This window comes from Genypterus blacodes, unplaced genomic scaffold (assembly GCF_046128005.1).
Source record: "Genypterus blacodes isolate CSIRO-AG114 ecotype Tasmania unplaced genomic scaffold, CSIRO-AGI_Gbla_v1 ptg000032l_1, whole genome shotgun sequence".
Lineage (NCBI taxonomy): Eukaryota > Metazoa > Chordata > Actinopteri > Ophidiiformes > Ophidiidae > Genypterus > Genypterus blacodes.
This window is the reverse complement of record NW_027466845.1, coordinates 7802027-7821744: the sequence shown is the minus strand read 5'-3', so window position 1 is coordinate 7821744 and position 19718 is coordinate 7802027. Positions and strand designations below refer to the sequence as shown.

Genomic DNA, 19718 nt, shown 5'->3' with positions numbered 1-19718 from the left:
ACGGGGTAACTATATTTGTGTTTTCGTTCCTCTGAGTGGGCGTGTTTGTGAAGTCTGAAGCATGTTTTTCCCATGTATGCGTCACTGCACATCAGCAATGAAAGAGAGAGGGTACGACATGTGACATAAGTCATGGGACGAGCCTGAGTTCAAACACACATAAATGCTGAGCGGTGTGTACGCAGCGCTTTGTGCTTATCCTCACGACTCCACCGCATGGATGCGTGCGTGGATGTGGTCGCTTCGAAGCGAGCGTGTTTGAAAGAAAGAGTGCGCCTGCAACCTTTATGTGGCTTGTGCTCCCGGCTTTGTGTAGCTTTTGGCTTAGACATTAATCAGAATCCAGACTTCCTGTGAGAAGGACCAAAACTCCGCTGTAAGAGGCCAAAAGAATCTGTAGCGGAGGAGCGGAGGGTAAAATCCCTTTCTCCGTCTCCGGGGAATCCGACCTCTCGATAAGAACGACGAGTTGGGAGGTTTTATGCTGAGCTGGGCCTTTTTGGTGTTGATAATATCGCGGAGCAGGTCGGCCGATCTTACACCATAACACACTGGATACGGTTTAGTCAGTTGATTGCACTAAGCGATTTGACTCAGCCTTGTTACTTACTGTTCAGATGGGAACATCGTGTTGCCAGGAAAGATCAGATTCATACTTATCCCTTTGTTTTACCGGTTGGGAATAACGCCGAGGAAGACGCACACACACACACACACACACACCCCAGCGACCTGCTTTATGTTACTCTCTAACAAATTAAACTTAAACACACACAACCCTCAGGAGGATTTAATGGGGAAAATTCTCATCAGAGGGAGGCGAGCGGGTGCAGACAGAGACAGAGTTTTTTCCTGGATTGTTTTAAGCCCCCATCCAACCCCAAGGACAAAAGCACCCTAATTTCCCTTCTATAAGATAACCCGTCTACCAACACCCAGCTGCAGATGACTCAGTTCCTGGGGTGGACTTCCACACACACTCTCACACACACACAGACCACACACACCTGGAGGTTAAATATAGGATAAAGTTTTCCCATTCCCACGTGTTTTGAGTCTGGAGGCGGAGGGCAGGGGATTTTTGACCCCCTGCCTTCGCACTTCTACGCTGACTCACTCATAGAGAGGGGGAGGAGGAGGAGAGGGGGGGGGGGCGGTCTGGGCCTCTGAAGGTGACCAGACTGCGGCCTTCCGTCGCATCCCTCCGCCCACTGAACGCCCACACGGCGTCCCAGGACTCATCCTCGACGTGGCCTTGACGATCAGATCAGATGCAGATCCTGAGGCCTCTGAAATAAAGAATCAACGACAGTGAGAAAAAGAAGAAGAAGAAGAAGAAGAAAAGAGAAAATCGGTGATGACACAGCACACGGAGAAATGAAGACCATGTACAAGACGGAATAAGTGAAGGGTTTGTGCACTAGTGTGTGTGTGTGTGTGTGTGTGTGTGTGTGTGTGTGTGTGTGTGTGTGTGTGTGTGTGTGTGTGTGTGTGTGTGTGTGCTGTGAGGCAAGAAATAGAGATGAGTAGCCAATGCAGGAACTCACATCCATGTTCCCCAGAGACCCCACTGACTCCAGCCCTCTCTTTTTCCCTTCTTCTTGCCTAAATTACAGCTTCCTCCGTTTCTCTGTTTCTTCCTTCCATCCCTCCATCCAGTTTTATGGATGTCCAGAGACAGGAAATGTGTAAAAACGAGCGATAATTAAATCCAATCCCCTCCAGTAGAAGGGAAGGGGGGGCCTTGCCAGAGTGCTGATGTCTTCTTAATAAAACGAACGTGTTGGTGTCAAATATACAAACCAACAACCTCGGGAACAAACTCACTCCAGGTTCAGTTTGGCCAAGACGCATTTGATACACGAGACGAAATCTGGTGTCAGGCTGGAACAAACACACACAGCGTCAGGTATGATGTCATTATGTTGCATTCTCAAGTTTATTCTGAGTTGGCGTTCACTTACAAGGCTGTAGTCGACCTTTGACCCTGAAACGTCTCTATGGTTTCATGGATCGCTATCCTAAAGTAACTTCCCGGTGTCGTCTCGTCTTCTTCTTCTTCTTCTTGGATAGATCCACAAGGAGCCAGGAACATGGAGAAGATCTGGAAGCGAACACATAAACAGTGAGTTTTAATGGTAAATACTGTCTTATGTCTTTGACCCCATATTCCCTTCAGTGTTGCACCGCCCCCTTTCCTCCATATTTCAACATTCAAGCCCAATTACACCAAGGGTTGAAATGCAGGGAAGTTATGTGCAACGTACAGTATTTGTAGGTATACAGAAAAAGCCGTATTGTACAAAATGTCTTTTTTGAGGGGCTTCGGTTTGTTTTCTCGTCTAAATCCCAACCCGCCAAGAATAGAGAACAAAAGAAGTACAAACTGTGTGTGGGTGAGGCGACGCAGGCCTGAGGGACTCGTAAAAACATCTCAACCCAAGAGGGGAAAAAGTGGAGGATGACAAACAGAAACAAACGGCACAAGAAATACTGGGGAAATACTCCAGCACAAGTAAATGTCCTGCTTTCCCAATAACCAAAACGTTCCCTAAACCTTTTGAGATCTATGAATCTGCACCTGGTAGAGATAAATGTAGAGGAGCAAATTGTACAACCATTCTGTGTGCGACGACGCAGAGAAAAGGTACAAATGGAAAAGAAATGGAAATACAATCAGAGGGAAATCGCTTACAAATCGTCTGCGTTTGAACATTCAGACTAAGCAGTTATGAAGTCATGTTGATCCAAAGTGCTGAGTCTGTGTGAATCTGAGCCTGGGCTGTAAAACTTTGTGCTTTTATACTGTCGGACAGATCGTCGTATTGATTGCATCGCATAGTAAAGAATTTTGAGAGAACTGCAAACTCCCGGGTCCCATGCATTATGCATGATTACACCGGAGAAGCTATGAGGGATCAAATGAGGTTTCCGGACCTTCGCTTCCATTTTTCCAAAGAGCTAAAACAGTGGTTGTTGTTGCTCTTTGTCCCTGTTTACCTCCGCGCTTCCTGGCTTCCTCCCATTTCTTCTTCTCTCCTTTGTTGCTACAGGCGGCAGAGTTTGACAGTATGTGTACATGATAAAGGGAAAGCATTTGTTTGGACTTTCGAGTGCTGATTCCCGTATGTGTGGGTCTGCTTTCCTGTGTGTGTGTGTGTGTGTGTTTGTGTGTGTGTGTGTGTGTGTGTGTGTGTGTGTGTGATGGATAATGACTCTGCACAATGAGGGCTCATATTAACCCTCGAGGGTGTGTGACATCACCGTTTCCAAACAGGTTGGTCCATCTGTAGAAAAAAAAAAGAGAAAAAAAAAAGAAGCCCTGTCACACTTCACACACACACACACACACACACACACACACACACACACACACAAGGCAGGCTGTTTCACTGGGCGTCTGAAAAGTACAAGTTAAAACCTGTTTGCTCTTTTTAAACTTCATTTTTCAAATCTTTCCTCTCCCCTCATCCCACCTTCCCCTCCCCTCCTGACCCTTCCTGTTCTGTCCTCTTCCCTCTCTCCCCCTCTCCTCCTTTATCTCCTCTTACTTCCTGAAGGTTTCGGGGCCGTCGTCCCCGTCATTCGTCCCTTCTCGTCTCTGTCCCCTCAGACTCGGATGACGTCCCTGCTAGTCTGCGGCCTCTGTCTCTCCCTCCCTCCTCTCACTCCGACCGCATATCCCTCCATCAAGATAGATAGATGGATGGATGGATGGAGGGAGAGGGGAGAGGGGAAGGATCAATGAGTGGAAGATCAATAAGAAAGCCCTTGGTCCTTCCCCCATGACCTCCCTGTGTGCTGAGAGTTGTTGTGTCTCTGTCTCCACTCTCTCGCTGCACATGTCTGAGAGGGTTTGTGCCATTTGGACAGAACAGACGGAGGATCCCAGCTGGTATCTTGGTCGCCCCCGTCTCCCCTCACTCTGGTTCTCCCCCCCTGTGTCGTGGAGGCGCGGCCGTTCCTGGAGGAGCGGCCCTGGTGTGGGCTCAACCTGCCCTGGCTTTTCATTGTCTGATATGACATCTGGTGGCGTGTTGCCTGTAACGCAGCCTTGTAATCTGACGTGGAAGTTTTCCCGCTCAAAGTGACCTACTTGCACTGTGGCCTCCTGGCTGCAAGAGGAAGTGTGCAGCTCAGACTTCCCTCTCTGTTGCTCAGAGCGTGTCTTGCATCATACAACGCCTAAATAGCTGCTTTGTTTACCTGTTTCTTACTATTTTCAAGCTCCTGTAGCATTGGGACAAACATTGAGTGTGTATTTGTGTAGTTATGCATTCATACCCTCTATGAATCTGTGTGTGTTGGTTGTTTATACAGAGCAAAGTTATGTATGTTTGGATTTTAGTTGATTTATTGTCATTGTCAGGTTGAAGCCCTGTTTCAGTTTTTTATCAGTTTTAAAAGGTTCTATGGGGAATTTTGGTCAAAAGAGAGTTAGGAGCATAAAGTGAGTGAGTGGTTTGGAAAGTGTTGCTTTAGGTTCTTGTAGTTACTTTCTTACTTTTTGTTTATTAGTTTATTATGAAGTGATAGTGAAAATAACAAATAGGGCAAATAAAAGTTGACACTGCTGTACCTCAACACAGATATAGAGCCTCATAATACAAAGGTCACTAACTGTGTAACAATAAAGCGAAAGTGAACGGAAATATGTGCGAAACGAGCCTCATGCATTTTAAAACGTCTAAGATTCTCGTTGTTTGGATCGCGACAGACAGTGACGCCATATTCCTGCCCATCGCCACATTCTGGCTCCAGGCGGGACAGTGACGCCTTGTAGATGCACAATGGAGTCATTTAATGCTGGCGCTAACACGATCGCGTTATCCCTCAGGAGGGACGGGAGTGTTTGACTCTGCAGGCAAATCTTGGTGGGCGTGCGCGGAAACAGAGGAAGGTTTAGCGGGCATCGAGCACTCGGAGGGAGGAGGAGGAGGAGGAGGAGGATGGTGGCGGACATAACGTGTTGCGGAGCGGCTGGTCCCATGGAGGAAAGGTACGACTCTAACTGTGTGCATTTGACATGTTGCTTTCAGAAATCGATTAAGGGAAAAAAACAGAAGTCGTTACATAATAATACTTGATGTTTGATTAAACGCAGGAGCGAAGCAGCAGAGGCGGCGCCATGCTGTCTTTGTTGTAGCTGTGTGTGTGTGTGTGTTTGTGTGTGTATGTGTGCACGCTGATGTGTTGTTACACGGCGATGACTCACTCCAACGTTACATAGATCGTTTATTTACATCTATATTTACATTTAGTCTTTTCGCAGATGCTTTTACCTAAAGCGACGCACGTATGAGGTTTCGATCCAACAAGCAAAGATGTAATCCGGGGTAAACAAGAGTGAGAGACAGAAGCTGAGCCTGTAGTCTACATGGAGGAGCTGCAGATATGAGTTGCAGATATGAGTTTGTTTGTTTGTTTGATTAATGTAGCTAGACATGAGATATGAAAGGGTTCACGAAGGAGTTGGGTCTTTATCTTCTTATACACTTATAAACAAGCCGTTTGGAGATAATAAGCTTGTAATTGTGCACCTGTTTGATGACGTGATGTTGTAGCGATCCACAGGTGAGTAAATGTGCTCATCAGTACAGAGGATCGCCATGATCAGGGCCGGAGGGAGAAATTATAGGGCCCCTGAAAGAATGTAGCCCCCCCCCCCCCCCCCCTATTAGAAAAAGAAATGAGAGTACAGTAGTGAAGTAGCTTTGTGTTGTATGGTACACCTGCATGATTCTGATCCAATGGAGTAAACCTCATTGAGTGGATGAACAGATATGAAAAATATGTACTCAACAATGTTGATAATAAGCTTTATTTATGTATCTAGATCAGCCCAAATGAGCAACACAGACACAGCACGGAATGGAACCTTTCACCCTTTTAAGCTCCTATTGTTGATGAGGTCCATTAGGCCGTGTGGCACCTGTAATCCAGTTTTATTCTTTATATCTTTATATATACAAACCTTCTTCAAACAGATTCAGATCCTCCATCGAATTCTGTGGTGTCATTTAATGTTTGTACTGTGTAACCTGAGCGGCTCAGGTGACACTGTTGACTCATCAGCCTCTGGTGTGTGTGTGGTTACCTGGGCATCATTCAGCAGGTGATGCAGGCTGGAGGAAAGTCCCTGAGTAAACAAAACAGCAGCAGGGTTCCAACCGCCTCATGAACCTGCTATATAGAGAGGGACATGAAGGTTTAAACACGTTTCAATAACAATAATGTAATCTTTATCTGTGAAATTCCTCCTCTGCATCTGAGCCATCCTAACTACTGTAGAAAGGTCAGATCACAATGCCTCTGCCAGCTTCCACGCCTGGCTTTGCTTTAACGTGGGACCTCAATACCCGTATGACGCATCAGGACAAAGAAGATGGGCGTTAATGGAAGGTGCAGACAGACTTACTGTACCTTACACACGGCATCATTGTGAACTTAAGATCCTCCATTGTCCTCCTTGTCATTCACCTTCGATTGCTTGTAGTGGAGGTGGTAAGTTTGTTTTTACGAGTCGGAGCTTATCAGAACCGTTGCTATATGGCTCTGTAAAACAATGATGTTCTCTGGGATGTCAGGCTGTTCATCTTGACTTCACTTGATAGCTTCTTATCTGCTAAAAATGGAACCGAAAGTCGCGAGTCCAGCCTGATGGAGGAGCAGGTGGTGTTGAGAATAATTGATCTGAGCACAGTATATTCCGATGATTGATCCAACACTGAGTGTATGAAGCTGTAACTATATATATCTTCTTGAACATTGAGGAATACCTTGCATGGATGTCTCAGAAGTGCCCTCTCTCCATCTTCTAATGAGATGCTGAAAGGAATGTGGAATTGGCATGCTGACCAAAAGATAAGTGATAATGGACAGTTTGGAAATTCACTAAGTGCACAATGACTAATGATAAAAGGTAAGGTATGGCATAATGACTAATGATAAGAGATAAGGTATAGCTTTGGGATTCACTAGACTCAGCACAATAGGAGGTGTCCTGAAAGGCTAATTATAATAGTGGAAAGTACCCAAAAATGTAGGGCAAGGGGAAGGGCTTGGGGCGTGGAAACCCCAAGCCCAAAAGAGTATATAAAGAGGGGACGGAGAGATACAATTCAGAGCAACCCCGGGGTTCCCTCTCACTTTGTTTCATTTGTACTTGTTGCGATTAAACAATTTACTTGGATCAGAAGACCGGTTTCCTCAACTTTTCTTAGACTCTATTAAGTGAGTCCTTAACGTTATACAGATTGTAACTGAAGTGAAGTTATTTACTAGCCAGAACCTTGAAGATTGATTGGAAGTAAAGTTTTGACGTAGTATTGCCACGTCAGTGGCAGTTGCTTATCTGTGATCACATGAAGCTGAAACTGCGGTGAAGCTTGAACTGTAGAAGCTGCAGCCTTTATCTTTCAACCGGATGGTTTATTGGTAATCCTGTCTCGTAAGAGGAAGGTTGGAAACAAGAAGCAGCAGCAGTGGGTGTGTCTGTGTATGTGTGTGTGTGTATAATAGTCCTGTGAATGGACCCTGTGCATTAACTTCCACAGGGCAAAAATAGAAGTTATATGCAGGCCAGAATAAAAGCTCCATGTATCGTATGGATTCCCAATTAAATCTGTGTTACACTACAATGACACCAGCACCTTGGAAAATAAATAAATAAAGGATCTTTTATTTGTCCCTGCATGTAGGTTTCATCTTTGCAACTATGTTACTAAACTCAAACCGTCATGTGGAGGCTGACCCGCCCGGCCTGCCTTGCAGACTAATTAAGTGAAGTTAATCGTTTTCCCACGGCACACCTGACAATCTCTCACTGCACACTAGTGTGCCCTTAAAGGCCAGCGGACCCAAACATCTCCAAAATGCTCCAACTAATTACAACAATGACGTCACTCATCCATTTTGAACCCTGTGACCTGAAAATCGTGAAATGCTGTAAATCCGGTCAGACTTGAATGTGACTTTGCTTCAAGTTAGCGGTTACCATGGCAGCCACTCGGCCTCTCGGCGTTGCATTTTTGAATGGTTGGCCGCGATGACCAGAAGAGCATAAAGCTTGTTTCCTGGACAGATGTTTGGAAACAATAGGGCCTGATCACGATGTTCTCGGCCTATATCATCCTTCCTCTCCTCGCACATAACTTTGCTTTTGATCCCCTCTGCTCCGTCTTGTAATAACTCCAGAGGAACAGGAGAGGAAGCACAGACTCGGGGTTGAGATCTGACCTACTTTTCCACGCCTGCTGCTGCTGCTGGTGGTGAGCGTGCTCCTCTGGTGTCACAGGCACGCTCTCCCCTTCTTTTCTTTTTTCCCCGCCCGCGGACACAAACGTGTTGCATCTTGTGCCGTGGCAACAGGTTACACCAGTCCTCCAGTCCACAAAACACATCTGAATGGCACCGATGCGCCTGCCATTGTTTGTTTACTATCGTGCCAAAGATAATTGAGCTGGGGTTTTTTAGTTTGCGAGCCGAGGAGTCACAGCGGGTGACTGGTTTTGGTTAGTGGCGAGGAAGATCCAGCCGGGCCCTTTCCTGCACCGTCATAACATCTGAAAGTAGTTCAGCTCAGGGGAGCGTTCAGGGAGGGGAAGGTGAATCTTACCACACACTACAGGATGGGCCGGGGTTAGAAGAGAACGAGAAGAGTTGGCGGCATGCACACACTTCCTGTTTTTGTCTTTCACTAGCGAGAGAGTGAGTGTGGGAGAGTGTGTGTGTGCGCGGGGCGGGGTGTGTTCCTGTTTGAAAGCTGTAGTGGCCTCGCAGCTGCACGATCACAGCTCTGGTCCCTCCACACACTGCACTTCTCACACAGCGCACACAGAGGTTCTCAGTGATGTGTGATTTCAAAGTATTAACAGTCCTGCCTTTCTGTATTGGTAGAGATGGAGACGTCCCAGCGGCTGACATCAAAGGTAAGCAAACCCCCGACCCACTACCCCCCACCTACTGCCCCCACTACCACCCCCGCCCCCCCCCCCCCCCCACTACCCCCCCCGCCCCATGCAAAGCACCTCTGTTTTTGCTGTAACACACACACATCCCATCTCAACCACCATAGTTTCTGCTCTGGGTGTTGCTTCTTTGCTTGTAATCTCAGATCTGTAGGTAAATCACGTCGAAATGGGATTTTGAGGATTCATTCAGAAAAATTGACAAAATATTCAACTAGAACATGAAACTTACTTTAATAAAAGAATTAAATATATAATGTATATATCATTTTGGTAAAACCATCTGATGGAATGGTGCAGCCATAAAAAACTGTCCCTCATTAGATACAACTGATTGAATGGAAGCTTGGTTATTGGTTTGTTTGAATAAAGTTAATGATTAACAGGAGAAGTACATCTAAAAATGGGCGAGGGGGGGGGGGTGGCAGCTTAAAGGGTGAAGGTCATTGTGTAGAACTTAACAGTGTGCAGGGGGGAGACAAATGGGGGAGGGGAGTAGAGAGGAGAAGCAAGACAGATGGAGACAAGTGGAGGAGAGAGATTGATGAGGCAGGCGCTGCGAGTGGAGCAGCGACGGTTGCATCTGCTTGTAAGTCTAAGATAAAACTCAGGCTGGGGGGTGGGGGGGGTGGGCGAGCAGAGTGGGCTCCGTCCATTAGCTGGCCGGGCGCTCAGCCAGACAGCCTGGGCCCCCAGGAGGGACGTCGGCTCCCTCGGACCCATCAGCACGGACGTTAATGCATGCTACCTATCAGACGCTTCTTTACTGGGAGCCTCAGATGCTCAGAAACGAGGAAGGCGTGACGTTTGTCTCCCACTATGGCGACGACTCAGCTCAGGACGCGATTTTAGTCTGTAGGAACACAGAACACAGAAGGAACACGGAAAGACAATCCCAGAAATGAACAAATCCCATGAATTCTCTTTGTTTCTCTATGTAAATTACAAATACTCTGTAGGGGGTCAACAGTAGATTTTATATCTTTAACAGTTAAAGAGACGGACCAAGAAAAGTATTATTACATTTGTGTCCTCCTCTTTCCGTCTGTGATGTTAACAGACTAAGACAAATTGTTGAGTTGTTCGGCCTTGGTGGAGGTATGACCCCTAATTTGTTTTGTTTTCGCAGTGAACCTGACTGAAAGTGACAGCAGTTCAGGTAAGAACAAATATTATCACAAACAAATTAAGCAGTAACATTCAGCTTTAATCAGTTTTACCTCAGAAATTCAGCAGAAGGTTTTTCATTCTTGCCTCCTAACAGAGAACGCCGACGCGTCCACCGAGGAGAGCTCAGAGGAAGGGGAGGAGGAGGAGGGGGAGGAGGAGGATTCAGGTGAGAGAGACAGTGTGTGCGTCTCTGTCACGTCTCATCCCTGTTGCGTCTCTGTTCTGTCCTCACTGTCCATCCTTTGGTTTTGTCTCCCAGCAGAAGGCTGCGCTGACAGGGACGAAGCAGCAGGAGGTGAGAGCCAAGAAAACCAGAATCAATCCAAAGTCTAGCTAAAGCATTCTCTCCAGATGAAGAGTACACTTTGCTGGAGGGGTCACACTTTCACACTCTTCACTATGTTCCTTACAGACCTTGAAGAACGTGTTGTTGAGGATTCTCCAAATGGTGAGAAAAACATCAGAACAAACTGAAACATCTGCTATACGTTTCTGATGGGACATCAATAACAATCGCACCAGTTGGGCCCAGTAGAGTCCAGTTTCATGGCTTGACTAGTTGCTGGTTTGCCTCAAACAACTAGCAGTTTTCATTTTGCCCAGCAAGTGGCAGCATTACATCATTAATGCGGCCCTACAGCAAAGCCCAAACACTTTCAAACCTACATAGCAAACCAATAGTCAATCTCCAAGATTTTTCAAATAATAAAGTTGGACTTAAATTTAGTTTCACCCTCCAGGGTCGACCTCTGGAGCTGACGTAGAGGCTTCCAACGACAACGGTGAGCAAATCAAAAGACGTTCAGGCACAGTGCCTCCACGGCAGATAATGTGACCCATTTCCTATTTGACGTCCTGATTTCTGTCCCCCGTCCTCACCTATACAGTGTACATCCTGCAGTGCTGTGAGAAATGCAAAGCCACTCAGCAGGTGAGTTTGTGAGCGACACGCGCATCACAAGCGAGACGCTCATTTGACAGAACTCTCAACAATGTGTGCGTCTGTGTGACTGTGGCCTTTGGTTTGTGCGACAGAGCCGTGGTTACGAGCGAGTGAACCCCCGCAGGATCTCTAAGGGACGATTCCTGTGAGTACATTTGTGATCCAGCCTATGTCCATGTTGCATGTTTATATTGATTCATATTGATTAATTGATTGATGGGTACCTGTGTGTGTTGTGTGTGTTAGGGTGCAGTTGGAAGCAGAGGGAACATACGAGTGTTCGGCCACAGGCCTGGTGTTTGAAGTGTCCGAGCAGGTTCAGGTGCGTTACTCCGTCTTGTCCTGGACCAAGTATGGGACGTTCCTGAGAGACTCCTGGAAGTTCGCCGGACCAATTTTCAACGTGGACACAGTCAACAAGGACGCGTCTGTCATCAAGTCCATCCAGTTCCCCCACTCTCTGTGCCTGGCAGGTGAGAGAAGATCAAACGCTCAATCCATGGCGTATTTCTGTCGTATTTGCGTCATATTTGACACCAAACCTTTTCCCTTCTAAGACCCAGAGAATGAGATGACGTTCAGCGTCCTGCACATGAAGAACAACCGTCCGGTCATCGAGCCAACGGCGGACCACTCAGGCAGCCATGTCATGTGGCGCGTGTCGTCCCTGTCGCCCGTGGGCCCCATCGTCCAGACCAGCCAGCCTGTGGAGCATCATGGGGTGGTGCGGGTGTACAAGCGGGTGGACGGCGACAGCAACTGCTTCAGCTTCAGGATCTACCTGGCCACCAACAACTCCTCTGATATCAAGGTAGAGAGAGAGAGAGAGAGAGAGAGAGAGGGGGAGAGAGAGAGAGAGAGAGAGGGAGAGAGAGGGACAGAGAGGGAGAGAGAGAACTTCATGACAGTAGTAACCTCAATGGAGAAAAATTGGTCATTGGTGTTGTAATGGTGTGATTCATTATGTGTGTGTGTGTGTGTGTGTATTACCAATGTAATCATACTGAGGTCAGGCAGGAAGTGAATTCGAAGTATTGTGGACATTGTTGTTTGCGCTGTTAATCGTAGAACTACATTCACAACAAACCGAAACGATGACTCATTTCCTAAAATACTGTATTCCACAGCATTTCCTTTATTTATTTTATTTCTCTCGCTTTAGGATATCGACAAGGAGGTCCGCAGCTCAACGAGGCGTTTCATGAAGGTGGAGAAACCTCCCACCTGTAAGCTGGACGAGAGAACATATCGTCTCCTGTGCGAGCCGGATGGGGAGATCAATCCTGAGGTGTGTGTGTGTGTGTGCATGCGTCTGGCCGCGATCGATCACGTTAACCATCAAAGACATTAACTCTCTAAATGTCAGGTACAAACACATTGACCTGTCCTTGTTTACATCTTTACAGGACTTGAAATTCACCCTTGCTGTAACTCAACTGAAAGGCTACTTTGAGGCGTACTTCGAGCAGCCGCCTCCCTTCAAAATGTCTCTCATAGAGACTGACTCGGAACAGACCGTGTGGTCGGCCACCATCAGAGAAGGTACCTGCCGCTCACACGCTCACACAACAGTTCTAATCTCTTCCAGGCCATAACTCATTCAGACGTCATGTTAACACCGCAATTCGATTCCACAACCATAGTATTCAATTGTAAATTCATTTAAACGAGGATGTAATGTAAACCTTTTAGTGGGAGTCAGACACCTCCACTCGTATTTCCTCCCCTGGTGGACTGACCTCATATTGCACCTTTTTTTGCCTTGATGCAAAGTAATCAGAGAGAGAATCTGGATAAAACCGGTTGAACTGCAGAGGAGCCAAACTGACCTCCTGTATGTTTATGTAGGTGTTGTATTTACACACGTAGGTGAAATTGATTGAAAGCATGTTGTTATTTGTATGGAATGTATTGCCTTAATCTTTGTATAATCAAATCTGTCTGACATTGATGTGTGTGTCCATGTCTTGTCTCTTAGGTGACTGTGTGGACAACAAAAAAGTAAAGCCAAAGAAAAGGATAGAGAGTAAGATCATAGTTTTCCATGCATTACCTGCAAAACCAGAATCTTCATCTTCAATCATTGTTACACTGTGACAGCCGACTTGTTTCTCTCTCGTAGGCAGAAAGAGGAGCAGCAGTGCGTCAGAGGAAGAGCTGGCTAATAAAAGAGCTCGTTGCCAGGACGAGTCAGGTGACTTCCCATGTGACTTTCCAGGTTTAGAGCCTCAGATTTGCTTCGCTCAGATTTGCTTTGTTCCGGTCTTCACACTTCAACATGTCTCTTCCAGACGGAATGAAAGCGGCGCCTCGGGATCAGGACCTGACGGAGAAGCAGCTCCTACAGGTGGCCAAGCAGCTGGGGAAGGAGTGGAAGCAGGTGGCCATCTTCCTGGGCCTGACCTTCAGAGACCTGGAGGACATCCAGGCAGCGGAGAAGGACGTGACCATGCAGAAGCTGAAGATGCTGGTGGAGTGGAAGAGGAGGGAGTCGGGCCAGGCCTCGGCCACGCACCTGTCGACGAGCCTGGACGGTCTGGACGACCTCCCAAACGAGTTGCGTCAGTTTCTGCAAGGTAACAAACCTTCTGAGGCTTCAACCAACAGATCAACCACCAGAATGATAATATTGATATATTAGTCAGCTTAGTTTTTTCTGTGTTCACAGTGCCATTAGTTAAACTGATGTTGGGTTAAAATGAAAAATAATTCAAATCTAAGTAGAGTAAAAGAAAGCATGGTCAGCATAAGGTTTGATCGATTTGATACTGAAGCACATAATAATTCATAAATAAGATATCTGATAGATTCTAAATATCCATAGTAGTACAGTTTTTCTAGTCAATTAACCTTTTTTTGTTTATTTGCAGAGTTGATGAGCAATCGATCATCATAGTGAACCCAGTCTGAGTCAAGCTGCTGCATCATGGAGGAGAAAACAAAACCTCAGAATACTGCTTGTCAGAGTTGACCTCTGACCCCTCAATCGCAGAGTCTCGTGCTTGTGAACCGCCTACCCGGCGTTGGTTCGGATGACTCAGAACTGAAGTGCATCAACTGCACTGGAAAATCAGATGACGATGTTTCGCCGCTCGTCAGGAAATGCGAGCTTTCATTTCCTAGCCACCTGCCCCCGGTGGCGAGGTGGTGGTGGTGCTAAATCCAGGGGGGCGCTGAGGTCAGAGCGGCTTGTAAACAGTAGACGATTGGTGCTTCAACCCTCTGCAGCTCTGAAGTGTGAAAAAGATGAAGAAGAAGCTTTTGGAGCGAGCAGTGAAACGTCCTCAGTCTCATTTCCCAGCGATTGATCTTACGTTTCTCAATAGAACATTTACTTTTGTAGTTTATAGTTTTAGTAAAGCTGCATATCATGAAACGTCCACTGTGCTAATAGTGAAAAGAGCATTTTTCCGTCTGGACCTTCCAGCTACACCTAATGGCGCCTCTGTGTGGCCAGAAATGTAAAGGTGTAGCGCTCCTTGGGAATATTCTAGTTGGTAGCTAACTTCCAGGTGAATCTGGTTTCACTTTGATCAGTGTGTCGCCCCCCACTGACTCAATATGTGCATATCACTTTTTTCTACGTTGTCAAACCTGTGTTGTATATTTGTTCTGTTCATGTGGTTTATCTGACGCTCGTGGAGCTGTTAGTTACTGAGAGGATGGAAGCTCTGTAACATGAAAACATTCCTGCCTTTCCCCCCAGTGTGGGGAAGCACATCATAGAATTGTGAAGCAAGACTGATTTATTTTCTGAAAGTGTACACTGTACGAAAAACTAGAGATCATGCACATTTGTCTTCAGGGCTGAATTTATATTTTATTCCGAATAATCTTTTCATGGCTTGACTTGGAATAAAGAACGCAAATTGGTTAATTCATGGAAACAATCATGCTTAATGTAAAGCTTCTCACAGAACAAGCTTTGTACACAATCTGAGCCGGACTAACTTCATCTGTGTCAAAGTCAAAAGAAAGGGAAACGTTCTCTGTTTTTTAGCTTTGTGTTATGAGAGAAGAACAGGAAATACCACATTAACGCTCTGTCAGAGGGCCGGTGACGCATGTACCTGGATGAGGGAGCGGGCTTTTCCGTGACACTATTCGCCCTTCTCAGCGCGTACATCTGTCCCTGTGTTTTTTAGGTTACCCGATGTTCTAAGCTTCCTGTGAAAATGTTTATTTCAGGTTATTTTCCATGACATTCCGTATAAATATGAAAAGTACTCATGGATATTTCTATTGTTTTGTATTCAGGCATCTCAATAAGGGAACAAACCTCTCGACGCTGCCTGGGATGTAAAATGGCATTAAATGTTGAGATCTTTATATTCTGAAGTGCCGATGAAACACAACATAAACGATGGATATTGTTTACATTCAGAGACATTCAGGACGTTTATATCACCAAAAACTCTGATCCATTCTTGTTGCACTCATTTGATATTTCAGGTTCAAGTCCCTCTGAGGTCTTGAAGTAAAATTGTAAAGTAGCAGATGTTGACTGATGAATAAACTTTTGCTTAAAGATCTGTGTCTGTGTGTGTCTGAAAAAAGAACGACAGAACTCGGTTCATTTCAGAGCTAGAGCTCTAACATTTCAAGCACAGCATCAACATGACACGAGGATCATATTCTGTAAGTTTGGGGCAAATTTTAATTTTTGGTTCAATTTCCCAAAGTGACAGTGTAATCATGGAATTAAGTCCCATATGGTCTAGCGGTTAGGATTCCTGGTTTTCACCCAGGTGGCCCGGGTTCAACTCCCGGTATGGGAATGCAGGTCTTGAACACTTTCACTCAGGATAGATGAAGTTCTTAATTTTGTGGGGCGGCAGAAGCTCAGTCCACTGGGTGGACAGCTGGGAACCAGAGGGTCGCCAGTTCGAGTCCCCAGTGTGGACCAAGTGAGCAGACCCAGTCCCAGAGCACTGCAGTGTAACCGTGGACACACTTGTTTGTTTTTGTAAGAAGCCCATATCTTGGGGAAATTAAGAGCCAGGGCTCTAAAATTTTCTAAAAAAGAATAAGAGAGTAGAAAAACAAAAAAGGGAGGTGAAGAAAGAACGAAAGAATAGAAAAACAAGAAAAAAGAGGCGAAGAAAATGAACGAGAGAATAATAAAGCCAGAAAAAGAAGGTGAAGAAAAAGAATGAGAGGGTAGAAAAACATGAAAAGGGAGGTGAAGAAAAAGATTGAGAGAATAGAAAATGAGAAAGAAGAGGTGAAGGAAAAGAACGATAGCATGAGAGAAAGACGGAAAGAGAAGCAAAAGTGTCAAGTGAACAAACCACCTGAGTTCACTGCCAAAGTGAAGTGGAGAATTGTGGGGTTTGGTTTTATTTTCAGCAACAGCAACTCGTTTACATCATACAAATGTAAATGTTTTGAATGAGTTTGAAACATTGTGTTACTTCATTACTTGATAATAGTTTATGTAAAAAGAAAACTGCTTTCATCACGATGTGAATTCAAACGATGCAAATTAGCAGCAGCATCCACCCAGACATGATGTGATTTAGGAGACAAATATTTCCATGTTCCTTCTCCCAAATAAACAGTGCAGAACTTCATTTCCTAAGGGGAATAGGAAATGATTAATGAACAATAAACTACTTTCACATTAATTAGAAGATAAGATGATCAACTTTCTATTTACAAAACAATCAACTTGCATGATGCGCTTACTTAAGTAATTACAAAAACAGTCCACTTAAAGTCAAACAGATCACATTGTTGACAAAAGAGGAAGAAATGTTTTCCCCTTCGTCTGACGTCGCATTCTGTTCCGCTTATACCACAAGTACACATCAATAAGAAGATTCTGACAGTCCTCTAAAGGCTTTGTTTACAGAAGTGGACAGGTTCAGCCACTCACAGATTCATCAAATGCTGGAATGTGGGAGTGTGTGTGTTCTCTAAACAGCATCCATACTGGAGGTTCAGCTTCCAAATGCTGAGCTATGATGCCACCAAGTGGTAAAGATATATATGACTCAACACTGCTTTTGTATATTACATTACATTACATTACGAGCATTTGGCAGATGCTTTTATCCAAAGCGACTTACATTACATTACCACCCTTCGCAGAGGGGGGAGCAATTGAGGGTTCGGTGATTTGCTCAGGGGCACCTCGGCAGGGACTCAAACCGGGACTCAAACCGGCAACCCTCCGATTCCCAAGCGGAAGCTCTACCCACTGAGCTACTGCCTCCCTGGAAAGGACATCTGCACTTTATACAGACAGAAAGGCGATCTCTCCTCTTTCTTCCTCTGGCCTCTAAAAGTGCACAACAATAATAATCTGGGGTTAAGTTCTGTGTAGAACCAAACAAGCCTCCCCACTGTTAACACAGCAGAAATAGAAAGGCTGCGGCCGTCCGTGATGGACACACTGTCTCCTTTTCTATTTGCGTCAGTGAGATTTCACACCGGCTCAGCCATCGAGAGAGTGAGGTTTGGCTGTCAGTTGTTTATTTTCCGAGCTGTGACTGCTGCCTCGCCAGCAGCTGGATTACCCAACTCTCCTCTCAACATCTGGGTGCAAGATGCCCGGCCAAACGAGCTGTGTCTTTACTCTGTCACCTCATTGTGTTTTTCTCCCAGCCATTCCTTCCAAGTCTCCTCCTCTGTGTTTGCCTCCTTCTCCTCCTCCTCCTCCTCTTCCTGTCCTCCTATGATATGCAATAACAATACAGTCAGGCAGAATACAAATATTGATGCTCGATGGGTAGTGGAAGAAGAACTCCATTCATTAACTTAAGTAAAGGTAAATATCCAAATGCAATAGATTAATATGTCTTTAAACAGTAATATTTAACTAACTGACTGTGAGTAGGAAGCTGAGAGAGTGAACATACTTACAGTACTTTTCTGACCGTCTCAGCATCAACATCTGAGAGCTAAATTACTGAATTACTGAAACTGAAGCTGCATGTGTCAGTCAAAGGAAAATGGGAACATTGGAACTCAAACTGCACCCATTTTGAACACCTATTATAAGAAAAATAGCATTTGTTTCTGTCTTTCTGCATTGGATAATATAAGAAAACGAGGCATTTCACAGGGGAAAATCCTAATTCACATTTAAAGTAGGAAATTTCCAGTGCACATATGAAAAACACATGTTCGATGTTTACATTGTACTCAGGAGTCGATTCATTTCTTCAGCATTTTTTCCTTGTATTAGACTGGAAACGGTAACAGGTGTTGTGACTGCATACTTTAAATGCCAACAAGATCGTGCAGTGTGACCTTAAACAGAGCTGCCAACATTCCTCCAGGATCAGTTTTTAGGCCGCTACTCGCTCAGTCCTTTATGTCTCCTTCCTGTCAGCACAGCTCCTCCAGGATCAGAGTCCTGGCGCTTCCCGGGCCCCCCCTCAGGGAAACATGCAGCATCTGATTTGTATGTGACTGTAGGCGCATTAGAACAGTGCTGCTTACTGAATCCTCTGGGCTTTAAAGCACAAAGGAGATGAGAGAGCCCGGAGTCTGAGGATGTGATTTGTAGATTGCACCAGTTCATTTTTCATGTGGAGAGGAATCTTAAATGAAGGATTTATAGACCAATCGGGGGGGGGGGGGGGGGGGGGGGGGGGGGGGGGGGGGGGGGTTGGAGGGCTGTGTGGGAATCTGGTCACAATCTGAAGAACTTGTTGTGTGTTTCAAGGCTGTGTGACCTTACCATCCAAACTCAGTTCTGGAAAACAGATCAGTCCCGCAGAACCAGAATCTTCTCACACTGAACTTAATCTCCCTCAGGATTTTGGTTTTAAATTTTCCTTCCCTTTTAGTTCACATTTTTCATAATAAATATCCTCATCAAGCTTTCACAAATTTCTCATCATCACAACAAAATTGCAGGGGGGCTTTACCACACACTTGAATTGTATTTTGTAATGCAATCAATATGCGGCTGATGAGAGCTATGTCTCTTTAAAAGCGTCGTCACACTTCTGCAGTTCCTTTTGCAGGATGTTGTGCTCACTCACTCTCTGCAGAAATAGATTTCTCACAACACTATACTTTGTCAGTCAAGCCTACAGGAGGGTAAGAATGTGTACTCATTGCAGTCCCTGGTCCATTTCACACATATGTTACGCACATATGTTTACAGTACTGCTCCACACTCTCTCTCTCTCTCTCTCTCTCTCTCTCTCTCTCTGTCTCTCTCTCCTGGGCCCCCTGCTTGGGGAAATGGCAGCTGAGAGAGAGGCAGAGGGAAAGAGAGACAGTGAGCAAATAAGTGGAGACTGATCAGAGACCAGTATTGGCACCGCTTCCCCCCTAAACCGGACCTCAAGCGTGTGGGCCCTTGGCGGGCGGGTCGACAGGCAGTTCTGGGACTGCGAGGAGGAAGCTGGGCCAGCTGGAGCAGTAACAGAGCGGTATTGTGAGCTGACTGACTGACTGACGCCTCAGTAAAGCAGAGAGGCAAGCTGCCGGGGTGGCCTCTTTCTGGGGCCCACAGGGGCCCCTCTGTGCTGAGGCTCTGCTGGAAGTGGGTCAGACAGACACTGGAGAGCAATCCAAGAGTGGACACAAGACAAAGACGCATCTAAACAGTGTGCGTTATACACAAGAGCTGAGGAGGCTGTGTTGATATAGTATTGAATAGAGATGTTCAACAT

At 45.7% G+C, this 19718-nt stretch overlaps 1 protein-coding gene and 1 non-coding gene across 3 annotated transcripts; both read left to right on the top strand.

The window, feature by feature from the left end:
* The first annotated feature begins 4729 nt into the window (after positions 1–4729).
* Positions 4730–13999, top strand: LOC142995343 (uncharacterized). Of its 2 annotated transcripts, none has more exons than XM_076146352.1 (17): positions 4730–4999; positions 8899–8930; positions 10099–10128; positions 10234–10305; positions 10402–10434; positions 10552–10587; positions 10880–10921; positions 11027–11070; positions 11175–11227; positions 11329–11555; positions 11640–11893; positions 12245–12370; positions 12489–12624; positions 13061–13108; positions 13205–13276; positions 13374–13658; positions 13953–13999. In XM_076146352.1, the coding sequence occupies exons 1-17, from the start codon at positions 4950–4952 to the stop codon at positions 13976–13978; spliced, it is 1566 nt and encodes a 521-aa protein (XP_076002467.1). In that variant the 5' UTR covers positions 4730–4949; the 3' UTR covers positions 13979–13999. The 2 variants fall into 2 exon arrangements, with proteins under 2 accessions (XP_076002467.1, XP_076002466.1); XM_076146351.1 differs by having other exon boundaries at positions 10399–10434.
* Positions 14000–15788: 1789 nt separating this feature from the next.
* trnae-uuc (transfer RNA glutamic acid (anticodon UUC)) lies at positions 15789–15860 on the top strand. The gene has a single exon. It is a non-coding gene; the product is annotated as a tRNA-Glu (tRNA).
* The last annotated feature ends 3858 nt before the right edge of the window (positions 15861–19718 follow it).